Here is a 23563-nt window from a genome sequence, read left to right on the forward strand (position 1 = left end):
GTCTGACCACATCCGTTCTGTGTATTGAGAGCAGGGACTGATATCTTTGTTCCAACACTGTCTGCTAGTATGCAAAAATGTCTTTCTGACTAGGGGCCTGGCAATTCCTTGTAATAGGCCCTCTTTTCTTCCGAGCAACAATATGAAGTTTAATGTCCATGTGGCAGAATTACTGTGCCTCATTCTTGGCAGGTGAGGGCCTGCATGATATTGCTTACAAGTAAATTGTTCAATATCAACAAAACCAATAGTCACATGGATAAATGTGAGTTAATTAAGGAAGGCCAGCATGGATTTCTGAATGGAAAATCATGTTTAATTAACTTGCTGGAGTTTTTTGAGGAGGTAACTGAGAGGATTGATGAGGGCAATGCTGTTGATGTGGTGTAAATGGACTTTCAAAAGGTGGTTGATACAATGCCACACAACAGATTTGTGAGCAAACTTGTAGCTCATGGAATAAAAGGGATGGTAGCAACATGGATACGAAATTGGCTGAGAGACAGGAAACAAAGAGTAGTGGTTAATGGATGTTTTTTGGGCTGGAGGAAGGTTTGTATAGTGGAGTTCCCCAGGGATCGGTGTTGGGACCTTTGCTTTTCCTGATATACGTTAATGACCTAGACCTTTGTGTCCAGGGCACAATTTCAAAGTTTACAGACGATATGAAACTTGGAAGCATTGTGAACTGTGAGGAGGATAGTGTAGAACTTCAAAAGGACATAGCCAAGTTGTTGGAATGGGCAGGCAGGTGGCAGATAAAGTTCAATGCAGAGAAATGTGAAGTGATTCATTTTGGTAGGAAGAACATGGAGAGTCAATATAGAATAAAGGATACAGTTCTAAAGGGGGTTCTAAAGAGGGACCTAGGTGTATATGTGCATAAGTTATTGAAGGTGCCAGGATAGGTTGAGAGAGCGATTATTAAAGCACACAGTATCCTGCGCTTTATTAATAGGGGCGTAGAGTACAAGATCAAGGAAATTATGTTGAACTTGTATAAGACACTAGTTCGGCCTCAGCTGAAGTATTGCGTCTAATTCTGGGTGCTGCACTTCAAGAAAGACATGAGGGCATTGGACAGAATACAGAAAAGATTCAGGAGAATGGTTCCAGGGATGAGGAATTTCAGTTATGAAGATAGATTGGAGAAGTTAGGACTGTTTTCCTTGAGAAGAGAAGGCTGAGAGGTGATTTGATAGGGGTATTCAAAATCATGAGGGGTCTGGACAGAGTAGATAGTGAGAAACTGTACCCAATCGTGAAAGGATTGAGAGCGAGAGGGCACAGATTTAAAGTATTTGGGAAGAGAAGCAAAAGTGACATGAGGAAAAACTTTTTCACGCAGAGAGTGCTTAAGGTCTGGAATGCGCTGCCTGAGAACAAGATGGAGGCAGGTTCAACTGAAGCATTCAAAAGGGAATTCGACAGTTACGTGAAAAGAAAGAATGTGCAGGGTTATGGGGAGAAGGCAGGGGGAGGGGGTTGCTCTTTCAGAGAGCCAGTGTGGACACGATGGGCCAAATGGCCTCCTTCTGCGCTGTTTGGGGAGTCTAGAACCAGGGGACACAATTTCAAAATAAGGGGGAAGCCACTTAGGACCTCGATGAGGAGAAATTTCTTTATTCAGAGGGTTGTGAATCTTTGGAATTCTCTACCCCAGAGGGCTGTGGAAGCTCTGTCATTGATTATGTTTCGAGCAGAGATTGACAGATTTCTAAATACCAATGACATAAAGGGATATGAGGATAATGTGGAAAAAGGCATTGAAGTGGATGATCGGCCATGATCGTATTGAATGGCAGAGCAGACTTGATGGGCTGAATGGCCTACTCCTGCTCCTATGTTCCTGTGTTCCTAACCACGTGTTACGATCAGGTGAGGAAGGGTCGAAGAGCTTCCCTCTTGTCCTTTTCCTTGTTTGACCACAACATGGTTTATTTCTTTTTTAAAGTGGATGTACTTGCCAATTCAGTGAGTGTTTAACTATTTACATGCTATGATCACAAAAGAACCAATCGGAAGGTTTTCTTGAGTTTGACAAAAAAAGAGGTTAGCTTTATTATACTAAACCGATCTAAATAAAATAATAAATTACACTGCAACTTTCGCGCACACACACACACACACACAAAGAGGTTACTGAGTGGGGACTTATAGCTTGGTCAGATTAGAGTCCGGAGCAATAAAAAGGAGTATACAGTTTGTGGAGTTTGGTGACTCGGATGGCTCCCGGTTGAACTTAGTCCTGAGGCTTCCAGCTTGCAGATGTGGCCAGAAGGTTCCGTAATTCTCCTGGAGAACAGCGATGCGAATGATTTTCTTAAGGGGTCTCTGATAGGCATAGGTGGTTACGACCAGCAGGCAGGGCTTGAACCTGAAAGTTGGACTGGAGAGAGAGAGCGACCCCACTTGGGTCTAGTCAGTGTCTAGTTGCTTGTCTGGTCTGCAGGGAGAAAAAAACAGCTTTAACACACAGATGGTGGGCCTGTCACCTGACCATCACCCAGTGTGTATTTCCTCTTACAATTTAATCAGTTCTTGTCTAGGAATTCCCTTCTCTCAACCAGGGTCCCCTTGTTAAAATTTCAGGTTTGAATGATTTGCCTCCTAATGTCACAATTGATTGTCCTAATGTCTTGTTGATGGCGATAGGACAAGTAGTTCACTCAAAATTCCCAGATCATTGTTCTGGCTGGGGATTGAGCAGACACTCGTCTCCACCTTGAATTGGAATGTAGGGTATATTGATGCAAATTGCCACGGCCATCTTAGCTGCTAGCAGTCTGTTCCTTTCTTCCTTTTTGAAAATTTAATTCAGGTTTCCAGCTGGTGGATTAAAAAATCATCATTCGGCATAACACGCTTTCATGATACACGTAACTGAAGATCCTCGTCCCTGGAACCATTCACGTGAACCTTTTCTGCTCTCTCTCCAATGCCTTGACATCTTTCCTAAAATGTGGGCACAGAACGGGACACAGTACTCCAACTGAGGCCGAGCCAGTGTTCTATACAAGTTGAACATAACTTTTTTTTTATTTGCTCATGGGATGTGGGTGTCGCTGGCTAGGCCGGTATTTATTGCCCATCCCTTATTGCCCTTGAGAAAGTGGTGGTGAGCTTCCTTCTTGAACCGCTGCAGTCCTTGGGGCATAGGTACACCCACAGAAACGGAGTTCCAGGATATTGACCCAGTGACAGTGAAGGAATGGCGATATAGTTCCAAGTCAGTATGGTGTATGGCTTGGAGGGGAACTTGAAGGCGGTGGTATTCCCATGCATCTGCTGCCCTTGTCTTTCTAGATGGTAGAGGTCGTGGGTTTGGAAGGTGCTGTGCATCTTGTAGATGGTACACACTGCTGCCACTTTGCGTTTGTGATGTAGGGAGTGTATTTTGAAGGTGGTGGATGGGGTCCAATCAAGCGGGTTGCATTGTCCTGGATGGTGTTAGGCTGCACCCATCCAGGCAAGTGGAGAGTATTCCATCACACTCCTGACTTGTTCCTTGTAGATGGTGGACAGGCTTTGGGGAGTCAGGAGGCGAGTTACTTGCCACAGCATTCCTCGCCTCTGACCTGCTCTTGTAGCCACGGTATTTATATGGCTACTCCAGTTCAGTTTCTGGTCAATGGTAACCCCCAGGATGTTGATAGTGGGGGATTCAGCGACTGTGATGCCATTGAATGTCAATGGAAGATGGTTAGATTCTTGTTTGAGATAGTATTGCCAGGTGCTTGTGTGGCGCAAATGTTACTTGCCACTTCTCAGCTCAAGCCTGAATATTGTCCAGGTCTTGCTGCATTTTTACAGGGACTGCATCAGTATCTGAGGAGTCGCGAATGGTGCTGAACATTGTGCAATCATCAGCGAACATCTTCACTTCTGACCTTATGATTGAAGGAAGGTCATTGATGAAGCAGCTGAAGATGTTTGGGCTTAGGACACTACCCTGAGGAACTCCTGCAGTGATGTCCTGGGACTGAGATGATTGGCCTCCAACAAGCACATCCATCTTGCTTTGCGCAAGGTATGACTCCAACCAGCGGAGAGTTTTCCCCCAGATTCCCATCGAGTCCAGTTTTACTAGTTGCTCCTTGATGCCATTCTCAGTCAAATGCTGCCTTGATGCCAAGGTCAGTCACTCTCACCTCACCTCTTGAGTTCAGCTCATTTGTCCATGTTTGAACCAAGGCTGTAATGAGGTCAGGAGCTGAGTGGCCCTGCAGGAATACAAACTGAGCATCAGTGAGCATATTATTGCTGAGCAAGTTTCCACATTGCCGGGTAGATGCCAGTGTTGTAGCTGTACTGGAATAGCTTGGCTAGGGGCATGGCTATTTCTGGAGCACAAGTCTTCAGTACTATTGCTTCGAATGTTGTCAGTGCCCATAGCCTGTGCAGTATCCAGTGCTTTCAGCCATTTCTTGATACCACGTGGAGTGAAGCGAATTGGCTGAAAATTGGCATCTGTGATGCCGGAGACCTCAGAAGGAGGTCGAGATGGATCATCCACTCGGCACTTCTGGCTGGAGGTGGATGCAAATGCTTCAGCCTTGTCTTTTGCACTGATGTGCTGGGCTCCCCCATCATTAAGGATAGGGATATTTGTGGAGCTTCCTCTTCCTGTTAGTTGTTTAATTGTCCACAACCATTCACAACTGGATGTGTCAGGACTGTAGAGTTTGGATCTGATCCATTTGTCGTGGGATCGCTTAGCTCTGTCTATCACATGCTGCTTCTGCTGTTTGGCATGCAAGTGGTCCTGTGTTGTAGCTTCATCAGGCTGATGCCTCATTTTTAGGTATGCCTGATGCTGCTCCTGGCATGCTCTTCTGCACTCTTCATTGAACCAGGGTTGGTCCCTTGGCTTGATGGTGAAGTGGGGGATATGCTGGGCCATGAGGGTACAGATTGTCAACTTCCTTGCTTTTGTTTTGTAAGCCCCCATTAATGAAGTCTAGGATGCTGTATGCTCTATTAACTGCTCTTTCAACCTGTCCTGCCACCTTCAATGATTTATGCACATAAACTCCGAGATCCATCTGCTCCTGCACCCCCTGTAGAATTGCACTGAACATTTTATATTGTCTCTCCATGTTCTTCCTACCAAAGTTCACACTTCTCTGCATTAAATTTCATCTGCCACTTGTCCACCCAAATTCTCTAGATTTATTTCGGAAAATACTTGGGATGCGTTATGTGAGTAATTTGAGATATGATGTATGGTAAGTGTAGAGTGCTTAGAAGGAGAAGGTGATTTTGGACCTATGGTTCAGAAAACTTTCCACGCAGGGGATTTCCTCACTTCATGTCTGGGTCTGTTGTAGGCTAAGGGCTAGAGATTGATTTCTATTACTCAATAGCTTCCTTATTGTTGTATTACGTGATAACCTGAAGAATAGAACGTGCATTAGATGGACCTCAGTTTTTTGTGTCAGGAATTCTTATGCTCCTATTGTGTATTGGATGAGTCTTAACTTCTTCCAATTAAACACTGGGAAGATAGAAATCAGCCCCCACCTAAAACTCTGTTCCCTTGCCACTGATCTCATCTCTTCCTGAACCAGATTGTTTCCAACCTTGGTGTCCTGTTTGACTTAGAGTTCAGCTTCCAAATCAATATCCTCTCCAGGAAAGACTACTACTTATACCTCAATAGCATCGCCCACTTCTGCCTTGTCGCAGCCCGACTACCATGGAAACCCTCATACATGCTTTCATCACTTTCAGACTTGATTACTCCAAAGTTCTCCTTGCTGGTTTCCTATGCTCCAATCTCCATAACATATGCTTGTCTTGTAGGCAATTGTGTGGTCATCCACTTTAGACAAAAGAAAGATAGATTGTAGTATTTTCTAAATTGGGAGAAGTTAACAATTACAAAGAATGTGGGAGTACCATTTTCAGTTTTGGTAATACTATGTATTCAGTTTTGCCCACCCCACCTTGGGAAGGATATATTGGCAAATTAAACAGAATTATAATGGGAGTTAGAGTTACGAGGACAGGTTGCATAAACCTGCATATATTCCCTTAAGTATAGATGCTTGAGGCATGATCCGATCGAGGTGTTTAAAATGTTAAAAGGATTTGATGGGGCAGGTAACGGAACTGTTTCTTCTGGTGGGGAAATGAAGAACAAGGGGACATAATCTTAAAATTATAGCTAGGCTGTTCAGGAGCAAAATCAAGAAACACTTTTTCATGCAAAGGGCAGTAGAGATCTGGAATTCTCTCTTCCAAATTGCGGTGGATGTTGGGGCAATTGGAACTTTCAAGACTGAGATTGACAGATTTTTGGTAGGTAAGGGTATCAAGGGATTAGAATTAGAATTAGAATTAGAACATTACAGCGCAGTACAGGCCCTTCGGCCCTCGATGTTGCGCCGACCTGTGAAACCATCTGAACTACACTATTCCATTTTCATCCATATGTCTATCCAATGACCACTTAAATGCCCTTAAAGTTGGCGAGTCTACTACTGTTGCAGGCAGGGCGTTCCACGCCCCTACTACTCTCTGAGTAAAGAAACTACCTCTAACATCTGTCCTATATCTATCACCCCTCAACCTAAAGCTATGTCCCCTCGTGTTTGCCATCACCATCCGAGGAAAAAGACTCTCACTATCCACCCTATCTAACCTTCTGATTATCTTATATGTCTCTATTAAGTCACCTCTCCTCCTCCTTCTCTCCAACGAAAACAACCTCAAGTCCCTCAGCCTTTCCTCTTAAGACCTTCCCTCCATACCAGGCAACATCCTAGTAAATCTCCTCTGCACCCTTTCCGAAGCTTCCACATCCTTCCTATAATGCGGTGACCAGAACTGCACACAGATATAGAGCAAAATCAGATAAATGGAGTTATGTTACAGATCAGTCATGATCTAGTTGCTTGGCGGAATGACCTTGAGGGGATGAATAACCTTTGCCTGTTCCTAATGTTCCTATGTCTCAAAACTCTGATGCTAATTCCTATTGCATACCATGTACCATCTATCACCCAACCCATTCTTGTCCTAGCTAATCTATATTGGCTCCCAGTCCCCAGATGCCTTCAATTTAAAATTCATAACTTTGTGTTTAAATCACTCCATAACCTCTCCCCTGCCTATCTTGTAACTTACACCAACTGTAAATTTCTACCCTCCCCAAATTCTTTGTTACTCAGACTCCAGCCTCTTGTGCTTCTCCCTTCTTGCTTCCGATCCCTTGTGGCCACACCTTCAGCTACTTAAGATTCGACTATCTGAACTTCCCTTCTTAAAATCATCTTTGATATCCCTCCAGATATCTTCTTTGGTTCATTCTCTGTTTTTCTCATACCTCTATGAGGCATCTTGAAAATATTATCTACGTTAAAATGCTGTATAAGAACAAATTGTTTTGTGGCATGGAACAGATGCAATATAAAGAAATTCCTTTTGTTGATGTTGTTCTGGCCCCCTTTGCACCTCCAGCACATACTGCACGTATTGCACAAGATCTATGAGCCCAGATAACACATTCAGTGCTGTTGAAGAAATCCAGGATTGGCATATGTGAATAGTCCCAGAAGTAAAATGCATGTTAATAGGTTCATCACTGACTGCCGGTCTTGAATGGTGCTGTCCATTGACATGGGTTTCAGTGGTGATACTGTTATTCGGGAGCAAGAAGGATGCTTATACTAATTACAGACATAAAACATGGAATAATAATTTAAAAAAAAACATTTAGCCCACGCTTTGCATAGACTATTTGCAGATGTTCCTATAATGGACCCCTGACAGAAAATTCTACGATGGTACAGATTACCAAATATAATCAAATAAAATTCTCTTATTATTTCAGTCTTGACTGTCACCCTGTGACTCCCTGCCTCAACAAAAGACACAATCATCTCAGTATGCAATTAATTGATTTTGTATTCCACATATGAGGGGAAAGAAAACCTCTTCTAATCTCTCATTTCATTAGTTTCTCAGTAAGGATGCGCTGAATTTTAGTTCTAGGGTTCCGATCCTGACGCCGGGCTGAATTCCAGGTTGGGAACCTGGAGGAGATTTGCGAGGAGGCGGCCAATTAAGAGGCTGCCTCCAGGAACCCTGTCCAATTAATGATGTCGGGTGGATTCCGCAGCCGGGAGAGGAAGTGCTTGAGGCTCTGGGCAGCCAGCAACCTCTGCAGGAGAGGTGGGCGCTGCCGCTATAGATGGGGGACTGCGAGGCCGCCTCAAAGATGGAAATGCTCTCTAACGACATTTAAATGGTTCAAAATATACTGTGGCCACAGCTGCCAGGCCATCTTTGTGGAGGGGAACCCCTCTGCAGGATGGCCTGTGGCTGAAGCTGTGCCCCTCGCAGCCCAGAGGATCTGTGCTGTGCTGCTTTGCAGTATGTGCCTCTGGCCCCTATGGCCTGCCGCTCGAGGCGGTCACCATGCCATCTACGGGCCACAGACACATTGGGCGGCCAGTCCCCCGTCTGGATGTTTGCCCTCAATTGGCACTTCAATTGGCCTGATTGTCTACCTGCTGCTGATGAGCAGGTAGCCATTACCCCCCAGAAACCGCCTCTGTGAAAATAGATAGAAGTTGGGAAACATGCCAGAATGCTGGCACACTGACTGGTGGCACGAAATTGCTGGCACACCTGCCTCTGCCTTGTGATGAAAATGCAGCCTAATATATCATCAAAATAGAAATATTTCATCTCGATGGGTAGTTTCTGACAGGGAAACCTAACATGATGGGTCGCCTTTAGTTGCTTTCAGACATCGCAGAACAACATATTGAGCAATCTTTAGTAACAGTTTTGTGAGGGAGACAGTTTTTTATTGTCTTAAGGTACATTGGTGAGGCAGCACAGGGGGCTTTATTTTTCACTTCACTTATGTTATACTGGATTTGGAAGCCCTCAATGCTCAAGTTTGGTCCCAAGTGTGGAAACTGTTGCCACAAAATTAGGCTTGGGAGCACACATTGGGCACTGTGGGTGCCATTTGGCAGTTGAAATGACATCCACTGCACACACGCATGCTTCTGCTGTGAATCGCACCAAATGCCAGGGGCTGCAATTCATTCAGCCGCACGCACCAGTATTTTTAAAGGTTCAGCCAATTAAAGGCCGGGGGCAGGCTCTCGAGGCTCGAGGACCAATGGGAAGTCAGCTAGCACTTGGATCTGCAGCCCACCAGCCGAGTTGGGAGCTGCTGACCTGAACATGGAGAGAAGGAGGGAAAAGGCCAGGTAAGTTGTTTGATGCTTAAAATGGCCACAGCTGCCTGGGCATGATCCTGGAGGGACAAACTCGCCAAGGGATGGCCAGCGGCCACAGCTGTGGTCCGGCAGCCATTACAGGGGATGGGGGTCCCTTGTGTGGACAATTATGCCCGCCACCACTTTCCTGTCCTGAGCCCACTACATTGGCCTGGGCATGGTCCAGGCTAATGTGGGCTGTCTGCATTGCTGACTGGAAATCTCACTAGTGTGGAAACAGAGCCTTAATTGGCCCCTTAATTATCAATCTCCAGTTAATTGATTACCCGCTGCTTGGCAGCGGGCAACTGGTCCGACCCTGAGCTGGCCTCGTTGAAAATGACTTGGGGGTCAGGATTGTGGTGGGGAACTGGCATAATGGCCAGTGACACCAAATTGTGGGCCCGCCTGCCTCCAATCTGGACCTTGATTGAAAATCCTGCTCCATATCGGAGAATGTGCTCAGCTAATGTCTGCCAGATGTATGCAGAGCAGGCAGATCATGATATCAGTCAGTGTGAAACACTGAATTGACTCCAGTGCTGCCATTTTGGGGTGCCATGGACTAGCCAACACCCTCTCTTAAGCTCTCACAGCTGAACATGCATTAAGCAGCATGAAGGAGCCCCCACCAGCACGATTTAAAGAGATCATCAACTAATTGGAGGTTAGTTGCTGGTTGATATCTTCTGTTGCTGTTGGAAAAATTCTGTAAGTGTTTGGTGCCTCCATAGTTGTTTCATATTGCAAAAGTCTACAGGAAATGTATATGTGGTTTTGCTCATGTGCAGCCTGGAGTCTGGATCATAGTTGTGATGATTTGCTGTTAGATTTGGACTCCTTTAGAGTGGCCTAAAAAACAATTCCAGGTAATTGTAACTCTTTTAAACTCTTGAGCTCAACCAGATGGCAATTTTAACTGCTTTTAAATTTCTAACTCCAGTTCAGAAGAAGCTGTCAAGAATGAGTAGGATTCTGTTTTTTTCCAATTGTTAAGATTTAAGATATTTTTGCATCTGTACCAGTGTGACACTTTGAACTGTGATGGACAGACAGAGAGAGAGAGAATGAGAGATTTTTATTGCTTTTAACTGTTTCTTTTGCCTCCACTACAGAAGATATCATTGTCCATGAACTTGCTACACTGTGCCTAGCTTCCATGTCTATTGATTTCACCAGTAAAGTGGAAATTTATGAGAAAGGTGGGCTGGAGCCACTCGTTAATCTTCTTTCAAGTCCTGATCCTGATGTTCAAAAGAATTCCATTGAGTGTATTTCAAATTTAGTTAAGGTAATATTTATTTTTCTTCATTTACAAGCAGATTCTCAGATTTAATGTTATATTACTGATTTTCTTAATGCAACAAATATAATCAATATATGAAAAATGTAAATGTCATGAGGGTTGTTGTTATGACTTTTTATAAAGTAATCCCAAACCAAGCCAATCCAGGCTTCTCTAATTTAAGATATGGTATGGATTCATAGACATCTATTGATCAGTTCCTAGTAACTATTAAAACATAACATATATTTTTGCAAAGTTTGAGTTGCTTAAAACACAGCTATTTTTGTTAACCATTTCCTGCAGTTCATGGATGCATTTTTTTGAAAAGGAGTAACTGGTAAATGTGCTCAATGAATCTCAGGTTGCTCCATTTTGTGCCCAACACAAACCTATTACATTGCAATACATGACATCTGCAGAATTATGACATCTGAATTGCAGAATTCGAAGAAGCGTCAAGACTAAATGTTATTTCCAGATACACCATCCTCTGCACAAAATAATCTCAAACTATCAAATATTACAAACAAAAGTTCAGCAAAATAACATAAACTGGAGAACCAAACTGGCCATAAAAATTGTAGATTGCACAGGGAAGTGTTAAATGTGATTTTCTTTTACTCATATAACAAATCTCATTGGATGTCAAATCTGGCTCATTTTACAAATGAATACTGGTCCTGAGGTTGTCGTGGCTGTCGACCTCTCGTCGCAGCGAAGGACTGAACTTTAAAAAAAAAATATGCTGGCAAATTGTGTCATGCAAGCAGGCAGCGTACCTGCAGATGTGTCATTTTGATGAGGAGCCCGGAAGCTTTATTTAAAGTGTGGGTTACAGATTACGCACTCTATAGTCTTCAGGATTTAACACTGAGTTCAACAATTTCAGTTCAGCACCTCTGCCCCCAATCTTCTTTGTTTTTGGATGACAGCTATTGGTGATGATTCTGCTTTTCCCATTTGCACCTGCTCTAGACTCATCTTTTTTTTTTACTTATCCCATTACCATCTCCTTTTTCCTTTTGTCATTTAATCTCTCCCGCCTTCCGCCCTATCACAGACCTTCCCTTTTGTTCTTCCCCCAACCTTCCTTTTCCTTGCTTCTGTACTTGCCTAAAACCTGCTACATCTCTAACTTTTTCAAGTACTAAGGAAAGGTCACGACCTGAAAAGTTAATTCCTGTTTCTCTCTCCATAGTTACTGCTAGACCTGCTGAGTAATTCCAGCATTATGTGTTCTCATTATTTACACGCTCTCAACACTGCCATACCCCACTGTCCTGCAATTACAGCACCACACTAGATTTCCTTCTTCTCATGGGCACACACTCACCACTATTACAACTGTCAGTTAGCAACAACTCACATCTCATACAAGCTATCAGCTATTTCACTATGCTACCTACATTCTCCAAACACCTCATAAGATTCTCATTAACACACTTCACTCGTTATTGCAAGAGGTTTCATACTATACAAGGCCACCAGAGGAGGAAGAGCCCAACTGCATTCCTGCTCTTCTGCCAATGCCTTTGCTGTGGCCATTCAGCCAGCTAGCCTAGACTGCTGCAGCCCAAAGCCTAGGCCCAGAGGTTGTGCTCCAAGGCTATCTGAAATGTCCTCAATGGAAGCTCAGGAGCCAAAATCTCCCAAGTTGTAGCCACTGGGGATGCACCTAATAGGAGCACCAGGATGGGAAAACAAGCAACAAGACAAGTACTAAAGGCTAATCAGTTATTTTATTTGTCAATGCTGACATGACTTTGACAAAGTACCACATAAAAGGCTGGTTAAGAAAATAGAGGCTCATGGAATAGAAGGATCAGTGTCAGGTTGGATAAAAAATTGACTTAAGGACAGAAAACTGAAAGTCGTGGTAAATGAAATAAAAACAAGAAACGCTGGAAATACTCAGCAGGTCTGGCAGCATCTGTGGAGAGAGAAGCAGAGTTAACGTTTCAGGTCAGTGACCCTTCTTCGGAACCTGAAGTTCTGATTGTAACCTCGACTCCACATTCCTGCCTACCACCGATAACCTTCCACCCTCTTGCTAATCAAGACTCTATTTACCTCTGCTTTAAAAATATTTAAAGACTCTGCTTTGAGGAAGAGAGCTCCAATGACTCATGACCCTCTGAGAGAAATAATTTCTCCACATCTCCGTCTCAAATGGGCGACCCCTTATTTTTAAATAGTGACCTGTAGTTCTAGATTCTCCCACGAGGGGAAATATCCTTCCACAATCACCCTGTCAAGAACCCTCAGGTACTTATATGTTTCAATCAAGTTGCCTTACTCTCCTAAACTCCAGTGGATGCAAACCTACCCCGTCCAACCTTTCCTCAAAAGACAACCCACCCATTCCAGGTATTAGTCTAGTAAACCTTCTCTGAACTGCTTCCAACGCATTTACATCCTTCTTTAAATAAGGAGACTAATACTGTACACAGTACTCCAGATGTGATCTCGCCAATATCCTGTATAATTGAAGCATAACCTCCCTAATTTTGTATTCAATTCCCCTCGCAATAAATGATAACATTCTATTAGCTTTCCTAAGTACACGCTGAACCTGCATACTAACCTTTTGTGATTCATGCATTTGGACTCCCAGATCCCTCTGCATCTCAGAGCTCTGCAGTCTCTCACCATTTAAATAATATGCTACTTTTTTATTCTTCCTGCCAAAATGGGCAATTTCACATTTTCCCACATTATACTCCATTTGCCAGGTCTTTGCCCACTTACTTAACCTATCTATATCCCATTGTAGCCTCCTTAAGTCCTCTTCACAACTTACTTCCCTATCTGTTTTTGTGTCATCAGCAAATTTAGCAACCATACGTTCGGTCCCTTCATTTATATAAATTGTAAAAAGTTGAGTCCCCAGCACTGGTCCCTGTAGCACACCACTCTTGCCAAACAGAAAATGACCCATTTATGCCTACTCTCTGTTTCCTGTTATCGAGCCAATCTTATAAGCAGCAGCTTATTCGAAAGCAGAGAGTGCGAGCGAGTGATCAGCTGGGAAGGTCAGTTTTAACTTAAGCTTAATTTCCTTTTGTTTTCGGCGGACCAGGGGGCTTCTGGGTAAGTAAATAGCCTATATATTTGGGCCGTTTAAAATAACTTAGCTTTCATTGCAGCAGCTTATTCGGAAGCAGAGAGTGCGAGTGAGTGATCAGCTGGGAACGTCAGTTTCAACTTAAACTTAATTTCCTTTTGTTTTCGGCGGACCAGGGGGCTCTGGGTAAGTAAAAAGCCTATATATTTGGGCCGTTTCTGAACCCGAGACACTACACGTGTAGTGTCTCCCACCTGCCCTCCTCCTCTAACCAAAAAAAAGGGACTCGGTGGTGTGTAGATAAGGTAAGGCTTTTTCTATTTCTCTTTTTTTTTACCGTGTGATTGGTAAAAACTTTTCATTCCTTTTTCATTTATCTAAGTTAAGACTAAGTTAAGCTTAAGATTAAAAATGGCAGGAGATCTCAGAACCGTGTTATGCTCCTCTTGCTCAATGTGGGAGCTCAGGGACACGGCCGATGTGCAGGGAGGGTAACAGAGGAGGGAATCTATGTGTGGAGCCAGAGGAAATGGGCGAGGTACTAAATGAGTAATTTGCATCAGTATTCAACAAAGAGAAGGACTTGATGGAAGATGAGCCTAGGGAAGGGAGTGTAGATAGTCTGGGTCATGTCATTATCAAAAAGGAGGAGGTGTTGGGCGTCTTGCAAAGCATTAAGGTAGATCAGTCCCCAGGGCCTGATGGGATCTACCCCAGAATACTGAGGGAGGCAAGGGAAGAAATTGCTGGGGCCTTGACAGAAATCTTTGTATCCTCATTGGCTACAGGTGAGGTCCCAGAGGACTGGAGAATAGCCAATGTTGTTCCTTTGTTTCAGAAGGGGGTAGCAAGGATAATCCAGGAAATTATAGGCCGGTGAGCCTTACGTCAGTAGTAGGGAAATTATTAGAGAGGATTCTTCGGGACAGGATTTACTCCCATTTGGAAACAAACAAACTTATTAGCGAGAGGTAGCATGGTTTTGTGAAGGGGATGTCGTGTCTCACTAACTTGATTGAGCTTTTTGAGGAAGTGACGAAGATGATTGATGAAGGAAGGGCAGTGGATGTTGTCTATATGGACTTCAGTAAAGCCTTTGACAAGGTCCCTCATGGCAGACTGGTACAAAAGGTGAAGTCACACGGGATCAGAGGTGAGCTGGCAAGATGGATACAGAACTGGCTCGGTCATAGAAGACAGAGGGTAGCAGTGGAAGGGTGCTTTTCTGAATGGAGGGCTGTGACTAGTGGTATTCCGCAGGGATCAGTGCTGGGACCTTTGCTGTTTGTAGTATATATAAATGATTTGGAGGAAAATGTAGCTGGTCTGATTAGTAAGTTTGCGGATGACACAAAGTTTGGTGGAGTTGCAGATAGTGATGAGGATTGTCAGAGGATACAGCAGGATATAGATTGGTTGGAGACTTGGGTGGAGAAATGGCAGATGGAGTTTAATCCGGACCAATGTGAGGTAATGCATTTTGGAAGATCTAATGCAGGTGGGAAGTATACAGTAAATGGTAGAACACTTAGGAGTATTGACAGGCAGAGAGATCTGGGCGTACAGGTCCACAGGTCACTGAAAGTGGCAACGCAGGTGGATAAGGTAGTCAAGAAGGCATACGGCATGTTTGCCTTCATCGGTCGGGGCATAGAGTATAGAAATTGGCAAGTCATGCTGCAACTGTACAGAACTTTAGTTAGGCCACACTTAGAATATTGCGTGCAATTCTGGTCGCCACACTACCAGAAGGGCGTGGAGGCTTTGGAGAGGGTACAGAAGAGGTTTATTAGGATGTTGCCTGGTAGGAGGGCATTAGCTATGAGGAGAGGTTGGATAAACTCGGATTGTTTTCACTGGAACGACGGAGGTGGAGGGGCGACATGATAGAGGTTTACAAAGTTATGAGCGGCACGGACAGAGTGGATAGTCAGAAGCTTTTTCCCAGGGTGGAAGTGTCAGTTACTAGGGGACATAGGTTTCAGGTGAGAGGGGCAAAGTTTAGAGGGGATGTGCGAGGCAAGTTCTTTACACAGAGGGTGGTGAGTGCCTGGAACTTGCTGCCGGGGGAGGTGGTGGAAGCAGGTACGATAGCGACGTTTAAGAGGCATCTTGACAAATTCATGAATAGGATGGGAATAGAGGGATACGGTCCCCGGAAGTCTAGAAGGTTTTAGTTTAGGCAGGCATCAAGATCGGCGCAGGCTTGGAGGGCCAGATGGCCTGTTCCTGTGCTGTACTGTTCTTTGTTCTTTATGCCAGTATGTTACCCCTTACACCATGAGCTTTTATTTTCTGCAATAACCTTCGATGTGGAACGTTATCAAATGCCTTCTGGAAATGTAAGTACATTACATCCACTGGTTCCCCTTTATCCACAGCATATGTTTCTTCTTCAAAGAACTCCAAAAATTGGTTAAACATGATTTCCCTTTCAGAAAACCATGTTGACTCTGCCTGATTACCTTGAATTTTTCTAAGTGCCCTGCTAAAACATCTTTAATAATAGCTTTTAACATTTTGCCCGAATGTTAAGATTGATGGCCTTTGCTTCCTGCTTTCTCTCTCCCTCCCTTTTTGAATAACCATCACATTATGCTGTACTTGGCAACACAAAAATAAAAACCAACCGAAAATGCACATTCCAATTCAATTTTATGAATTCAATCGCCACACAATACATACAAAAATAAACTAATTACTCATGTGTATTTCCTTTGTGCCTGTTGCCTCTTCTAATGCTTCCCCATCACCTGCTGTATGGGGAGGTGGTGGCGTAGTGGTAATGGCACTAGACCAGTAACCCAGAGTCCCAGGCTAATGCTCTGGGGATATGGGTTCAAATCCCACCATGGCAAATGGTGGAATTTAAATTCAATTAATAAATCTGGAATTAGAAAGCTAGCCTAGTGGTGATCATGAAATTGTTGTAAAAACCCACCTGGTTCACTAATGACGTTTAGGGAAAAGTCGGTGGCGAACCCGCTTCCGCCTCGCCTGGGAAACTGACCCGTATTTTGCTGGTCGCCGGGCTTCGATTGGTGTGAGCTCAGCGTGTCAATCAGCGGGCCGGCAGCTCTTAGTCCCAGCAGCGCCACCGGGAGTGGTGGCCACTTCTGGGACTACAGCCCAGCAAGAAGTAAAGATGCCGGGGAGCTTGGAAGTCAGGTAAGTTTTGGTTGCCTCGCTAGGAGTAATTATTTGGCCCCCGGCGAAGCATGGGTGGTCAGTCGGGAGTCGTGTTGGGTGTTGGGGGTGGTTGGGCTAGTGGGGGCAGCCGTCCATCGGGTACAGGGTGCCCGATCATGAGAGCTGCCTCCGGGACGTTTGAGAGCAGCCTGCTTTTGTCAGGCCGTTTCTCTTGGGTCTCGGACGCCCGCTTGCCACCCGTGAAATCCGTGTGGAGGCGGGCAAAAGCCCTTAAGTGGCTGTTAAGTGGCCACTTAAGGGCCTTGATTGGCCTGGGGCGGCGGAGGTGGGAGCGGGTCGGGAAGGGCTCCCGGAGCCTCCCCCTCCATTTTACGCCACCCCCCCCCCCCTGCCACCATCCCGCTCTTGGGTTGACCTAAAATTCAGCCCATAGTCATACTGATGGAATCATACCTTGCAGGCAATGTCCCATCCCTGGGTATGCCCTGTCCCACCAGCAGGACAGATGCAGCAGAGGTGGCGGCACAGTGGTTTACAGTCGGGTGGGAGTTGCTCCGGGAGTCCTGAACATTGACTCTGGACCCCATGAATTCTCATGGCATCAGGTCAAAGACGGGCAAGGAAACATCCAGCTGATTACCACTTACCGGACCCCGCACCACCCCTCCCCCCCCCCCCCCACCACCCCCACCACCCCGGCTGATCAATCAGTGCTTTTCCATGTTGAACACCAATTGGAGAAGCACTGAGGGTAGCAAGGGCACAAAATGTACTCTGGGTGGGGGACTTCAATGTCCATCACCAAGAGTGGCTCAGTAGCACTACTGACTGAGCAGGCTGAGTCCTAAAGGACATAGCTGCTAGACTGGGTCTGTGGCAGGTGGTGAGGGAACCAACAAGAGGGAAAAACCTATTTGACCTTGTCCTCACCAATCTTCCTGTCGCAGATGCATCTGTCCATGACAGTATTGGTAGGAGTGACCACCGCACAGTTCTTGTGCGACGAAGTCCTGACTTCACATTGAGGGTACCCACCATCATGTTGTGTGGCACTACCGCTGTGCTAAATGGGATAGATTTTGAACAGATCTAGCAACTCAAAACAGCATCCATGAGGCACTGTGGGCCATCAGCAACAGCAGAATTGTATTCAACCACAATCTGTAACCTCATGGCCCGATTTATCCCCATCCTACCATTACCAGCAAGCCAGGGAACCAACCCTGGTTCAATGAAGAGTGCAAGAGGGCATGCCAGCACCAGGCATACCTCAAAATGAGGTTTCAGCCTGTTGAAGCTACAACACAGGGCTACTTGCATGCCATACAGCAGAGTTGCTGGGATATGTCATTTAAAGATGAACTCACTCACCTTAACAACATCTGTATCCTTTGAGAAACTTTACTGGCATTGACCTCCGCCACTGCTACTTCCCACTGCCCCATGAGCATCTGTCTGGATGGCCATATGCTCCCCTGCGGATACAGGATGTCTCTGCTTTCTATATCTTGCACCAAGACCTCTAGTGCATTGTCAGAAAACCTTGAGGTTTGCTCTTTGATTGCTTCTTACAGCCACAATGCATCTCGCCTTTAAAAGACACAGGCTGCCTTTAAATAGCACTAGCCACTCGCATTATTGGGCCCCTGCTGATGCGCGCAGCCAATGAACAGTGCACTCTTTTAAAATAGCAGGCAAATTTAACATGCAGATTGCAATGCAATGATCAGGCACAGGTACTGTAAGCAACAAGCCAATTTAACTCCCATATATCTTACTGTCATTGGCATTAAAATGAACTAAAAGTAATAATAATGTATGACTTCTAGTAATTGAGAGATTCAAATGTGCAGTTTTAAATTCGAACACATAGTAAGAACAGTACAAAGTATAAGTGTAATTAGGTTGTACAGAATTAAATTTGTAGTTTTTAAAGCTTTTGTTCAGCAGTGAATTAAAAACATGGAGATTATTTTCCTCTTGAATACTTTTTCTAGGACTACATGTGTCGTGTTGCACTTAATGAAATTAATGGAATTTTTCCTGTGCTGCACTTACTGAACTCTGAATATCCTGTCATCCAGCACTTGGCACTGCAAACCTTAATAACCATCTCCAATGATGCAGAGATCAGAAAGGCTCTGTGTCAGAATGAAGGCCATGAAAACCTTCTGCAGGTTCTTGGCACACCGGTAATAAAATCTATGCAGTAATTTATTGTATGTTGTGTATTTCATAAATGTGCATAGTGTTTGATCCAATTGTTAAAAATGTGATGCAGTCATGAAAGTAGTCCAGTTCTTTCTTGAGTAACTGTGATATCATATGGTAGTCATTACCATAATGACCAACATACAATATTAAATACAATTGGAAATCAGTACACTTTGTCATGTGGCAACATCAAATTAATTATTGATTCCATATGTCCTATGTAAACAACTGTTGTTGGCTCAAAATTCTTTTCCAAAGTGTTTTATGTTCTGCTCCCACTCAAACGAAAAAAATTATAATTTTGCCATTCTGGAAAATAGTGGTGCAGTTTGACACCAAATAAGAATTGATTTAGCAATGTCAGATTCAATTGAAGTGTGATAGTGCACTTTCCCTTTTCTGAAAATAATGTGATTAACTCTTAGCTTCACTGTACGTCCATAAATTAGTAATTGCACAGGCTATAGGATAGAAAGAAAAAAGTGAAAGACCATTTTATAATTCATTATATTTGTATCTGGTGTGACTAACGCAGACCCATTTGACCACACATTTAGGAAAGAACCCTAGTGCAATGACATCAAATCACCACACTGCCATTTCTTCTTGTCAGGTGAAATATCTAGCAGATCAAAGGGTCTCTTTCGTGAGCCACCGACATGCTTCTATTGCATCAATATTGGTGTGAAATTGAAATGTATGATTTTGCTTGTTAACTCAAATAAGTAGAGACAAACATAAAATCATGGAGCACAAGAAAGCATTGAACAAAAGAAATAATATTTGACCCTTGAACCCCATTTCCTCCAAAAGTAGTGTAGATTGCTCTTTTGTGGATATTTCCCCAATCCATGTAATCTGTTGAAGAAAAAGTTCTTTAAAGTTTCTCTGTTTCAAAAGAGAAATTGAGAAAATCTCTGGAGTTTTTATTGTCATTGCCACCGACCTTACTGCTTATTAATTATTTTAGTTTTAATAAAGTCAGTTTGATTCGGCCAACTTAATCCCAGAAACGCTAATGTTGTCAACTCTTTAAGGGAAACCAATTGATTGCTTCCTTATAGGGTGGGCTTGCCTGCCTGCACTTTTTGGCAGGCATATCTTCAAAATAATATTCTTAAACAGTCTGCTGTGTGTCTACAGGTTTGCTGGATAGCTTGCATGACTGGTAAGGACACACATAATTTTTGTCCTGTATTTCCCCAACCTTATACTTTTGGTTTAGTTTGGTGTTTTATTTATTTTTATGAGAAAATCAGTTTGGGAAGTTTGAGGAATAAAAACTCCATGGGAGAACTGGTTTCATGTGGCTAACAAGAGAAGTTAAAGATAGTATTAGATTAAAGGAAGAAGCTTATAATGTTGCCAAAAAGTGTAGTAAGACTGTGGATTCAGAGTATTTTAGAGTTCAGCAAAGGATAACCAAGAAATTAATACAGAAAAAATAGAATATGGGAGTAAACTAGCAAGAGACATAAAAAGATTGTAAGAGCTTCTATAGGTATGTAAAAAGAAAGAGATTAGCAAAAGTAAACAGAAACAAGAAATGCTGGAATCACTCAGCAGGTCTGGCAGCATCTGTGGAAAGAGAAGCAGAGTTAACGTTTCGGGTCAGTGACCCTTCGGAACTTCTCGGGTCACTCTTCGGGTCACTGACCCGAAACGTTAACTCTGCTTCTCTTTCCACAGATGCTGCCAGACCTGCTGAGTGATTCCAGCATTTCTTGTTTCTGTTTCAGATTTCCAGCATCCGCAGTATTTTGCTTTTATTTTAGCAAAAGTAAACATGGGTCCTTTACAGACAGAGATAGGAAAAATTATGATGGGGAGTAAGGAAATGGCAGAGACATTAAACAAATACTTTGACTTCGCCTTCATGGTAGAACACAAAAAAATTCGAAAAATAGTGGGGAAAATCGAGTGAGAATGGGGAACGTAAAGAAATTAGTATCAGTAAAGAGATATTACTGGAGAAGTTAATGGGACTAAAAGCTGACCTAGACCCCGAGACCTGATATAACATTTTTGTTTCAATTTCCTTGAGTTCTATCATTTTGATTTGATTTTGTCACATTTTCATTGAAAACCAGTTTGAGTGGGCCAACACAATAAAAACCCATTAAAATTTTAGTGGTGTTGCCCTTCTGAGAGAGGCACTTGATTATGGACACCTTGAGCTGGGTATACTTGAATCTCTAATTTACAACGGTCTGTCTAAAATAGGATCTTTTCATCACATGATTCTGTGTACAATTCAGGTGAGGCATATGATTATACTTCACTCGCCTATGTTAAATGGGATTCTTATTCAATTTTCTGTGGTGTATACCAGCTCATTGGCCAGTTTCCATGACTAGTGGGCACAGTATGGAATCAAGACATGCAATTACAATTTACTTCCAGTTACAGATGATCATTGTTTCTGGTAGAGTTTGCTTTGCTTGATTCAATGGAATTTATTATTTCTGTTATTCAGACTCCAAAGAAAAATACTTTACAAAGTTAAAAAAGAATATTTGGCAATCTGTGATTCACAATTTTTACAATGATATCAAGAATATTTAACAGTTTTTGCACAACACTGCTAATATTCTTAATTCCATATTTTAATTGTATGTGATAGCATTAATTTCCCCCCCCTCCCCTAGGAATTTAGTGATCTTCATGCAGATACATTGCTTGTACTGGCAAACTGTCTGGAAGAGGCACATAATGTTACCATTATCCGTGAATCGGGAGCCCTGGAAAAGTTTTTGTTATTTGTAGCTACATCTGCTCTTCCAGAGGTACAGAAGCACGCAACTAAAGCAATAACAAGATCAGCTCGTAACAGTATGTGAGAACTTAATTTTACAAGATTCATTTAAGATGCATTATTACTTAAATTGAAGTAATTGGAAGTTTCTATAGGTTATTATTTAGTGGTAGAACTTAAATATCAAAAAAAAACTTAGAACTCTTTGTAGAATATGCATTTGTTTGACTACCATCAGTAATATGTGTAATATAGTAGAATATATTTTGTATGAAAAGTAAATAATTACCAATGGGAAGTATCAGTGATATATACATTTGCATAGGGATTTTTAGAAAGTATTGCCTCTGGATGGGAAGTTTGTTATATGCTCACTTTTTAAACTTTTTGGTGGTTTAATGCTAATTATCCACTTGCAGTGGAAAGGGGAGGATCCAGTTGTTGTGGTCCACATGGGTACCAATGACATAGATAGGACTAGGAAAGAGGTTCTGCATAGGGAGTCTAGGGGCTAATTTAAAAAACAGAACCACAAAGGTAATAATCTCTGGGTTATTACCTGAGCAACGGGCCGGGGCGTGCACCAAAACATGGGAGGAGCGAGTAGCCAAGGTACGACAAAAGTTGGGCATGTGGGGGCAGCGATCTCTCTCCATTGTGGGTAAGAACCTGGTCATCAGGTGCGAGGCGCTCACGTTGTTGCTCTACGTGGCGCAGGTCTGGCCCATACCCCACTCCTGCGCCGTGGCAGTCACCCGAGCCATTTTCCGCTTCGTCTGGGGATCTAAAATGGACCGGGTCCGGAGGGACACGATGTTCAAATCTCTGGACAAGGGCGGGAAAAATGTACCCAACGCGGCCCTCATCCTGATGACCACCTTCGTGTGCGGCTGCATCAAGCTGTGTGTAGATCCCCAGTACGCAAACTCCAAGTGTCACTACGTGCTGAAGTTCTATCTGTCCCCGGTGTTGCGAAGGATGGGCCTGGTCACATTGCCGCGGAATGGTCCGTGCAGTTGGGCGGTGCCGTACCACCTATCCTTCGTGGAGCAGTTTCTGCGGGAAAACTCCTTTGACCACCGGTCCATCAGGCAGTGGTCTGCACGGAATGTCCTCAAGGCCCTACGGGAAAAGGAAATGGTGGATCCTGTCAGATGGTTCCCCGAGCAGACCGTCGAAGTCATTTGGCGGAATGCCTCATCACCAGAACTTTCAAACAAGGACCAAGACGTAGCTTGGCTGGTGGTGAGAAGGGCCCTCCCCGTCAGATCCTTCATGCACACCCGAAGTCTCGCCCCCTCTGAACAGTGCCCCCGCGTTGGCTGTGGTGGGGAAGAGACGGTCGCCCACCTCCTCCTGGAATGTGCCTTTGCAAAGCAGGTGTGGAAAGAGATGCAGTGGTTTTTGTCAAGGTTCATCCCAAGCAGCTCTCTAACACAGGAGTCTGTGCTCTACGGGCTGTTCCCAGGGACACACACCGAGACAAACATCAACTGCTGCTGGAGGACTATCAATTCGGTGAAAGACGCCCTTTGGTCTGCCCGAAACTTGCTGGTCTTCCAGCGCAAAGAGTTGTCCACCACCGAATGTTGCAGACTGGCACATTCCAAGGTCCAGGACTACGTGTTGAGGGGCGCACTAAAGCTTGGAGCAGCCGCAGCAAAGGCTCAATGGGGAAAGACCACAGTGTAAGGTTCCCCCACCAAGCTGGACTGAGGGGCTGGATCCATGGGAAACCCCTCGAACTGTATCGTTAATATTCTCAATTGCTGTAAATGTAAAACTGTAATTGACATGACAATTGTGAAAAGGAAGGGTTGGGAAGGAACTCATGACAGTATTGAAGGAAA

General features: G+C 43.9%; 1 protein-coding gene across 6 annotated transcripts in view; it reads left to right on the forward strand.

The window, feature by feature from the left end:
- The window catches only part of armc3 (armadillo repeat containing 3), a 258598-nt gene that overhangs the window by 87821 nt on the left and 147214 nt on the right, over window positions 1-23563 (forward strand). For all 6 annotated transcript variants that reach the window (XM_068013721.1, XM_068013745.1, XM_068013732.1 and 3 more), the window contains 3 exons: window positions 10358-10533; window positions 18742-18936; window positions 21607-21790. In XM_068013721.1, coding sequence (XP_067869822.1) covers window positions 10358-10533; window positions 18742-18936; window positions 21607-21790 — 555 coding nt within the window. The remainder of the gene's footprint in view (window positions 1-10357; window positions 10534-18741; window positions 18937-21606; window positions 21791-23563) is intronic.

The sequence above is a fragment of the Heterodontus francisci genome, chromosome 2, assembly GCF_036365525.1.
Source record: "Heterodontus francisci isolate sHetFra1 chromosome 2, sHetFra1.hap1, whole genome shotgun sequence".
Classification (NCBI taxonomy): Eukaryota; Metazoa; Chordata; class Chondrichthyes; order Heterodontiformes; family Heterodontidae; genus Heterodontus; species Heterodontus francisci.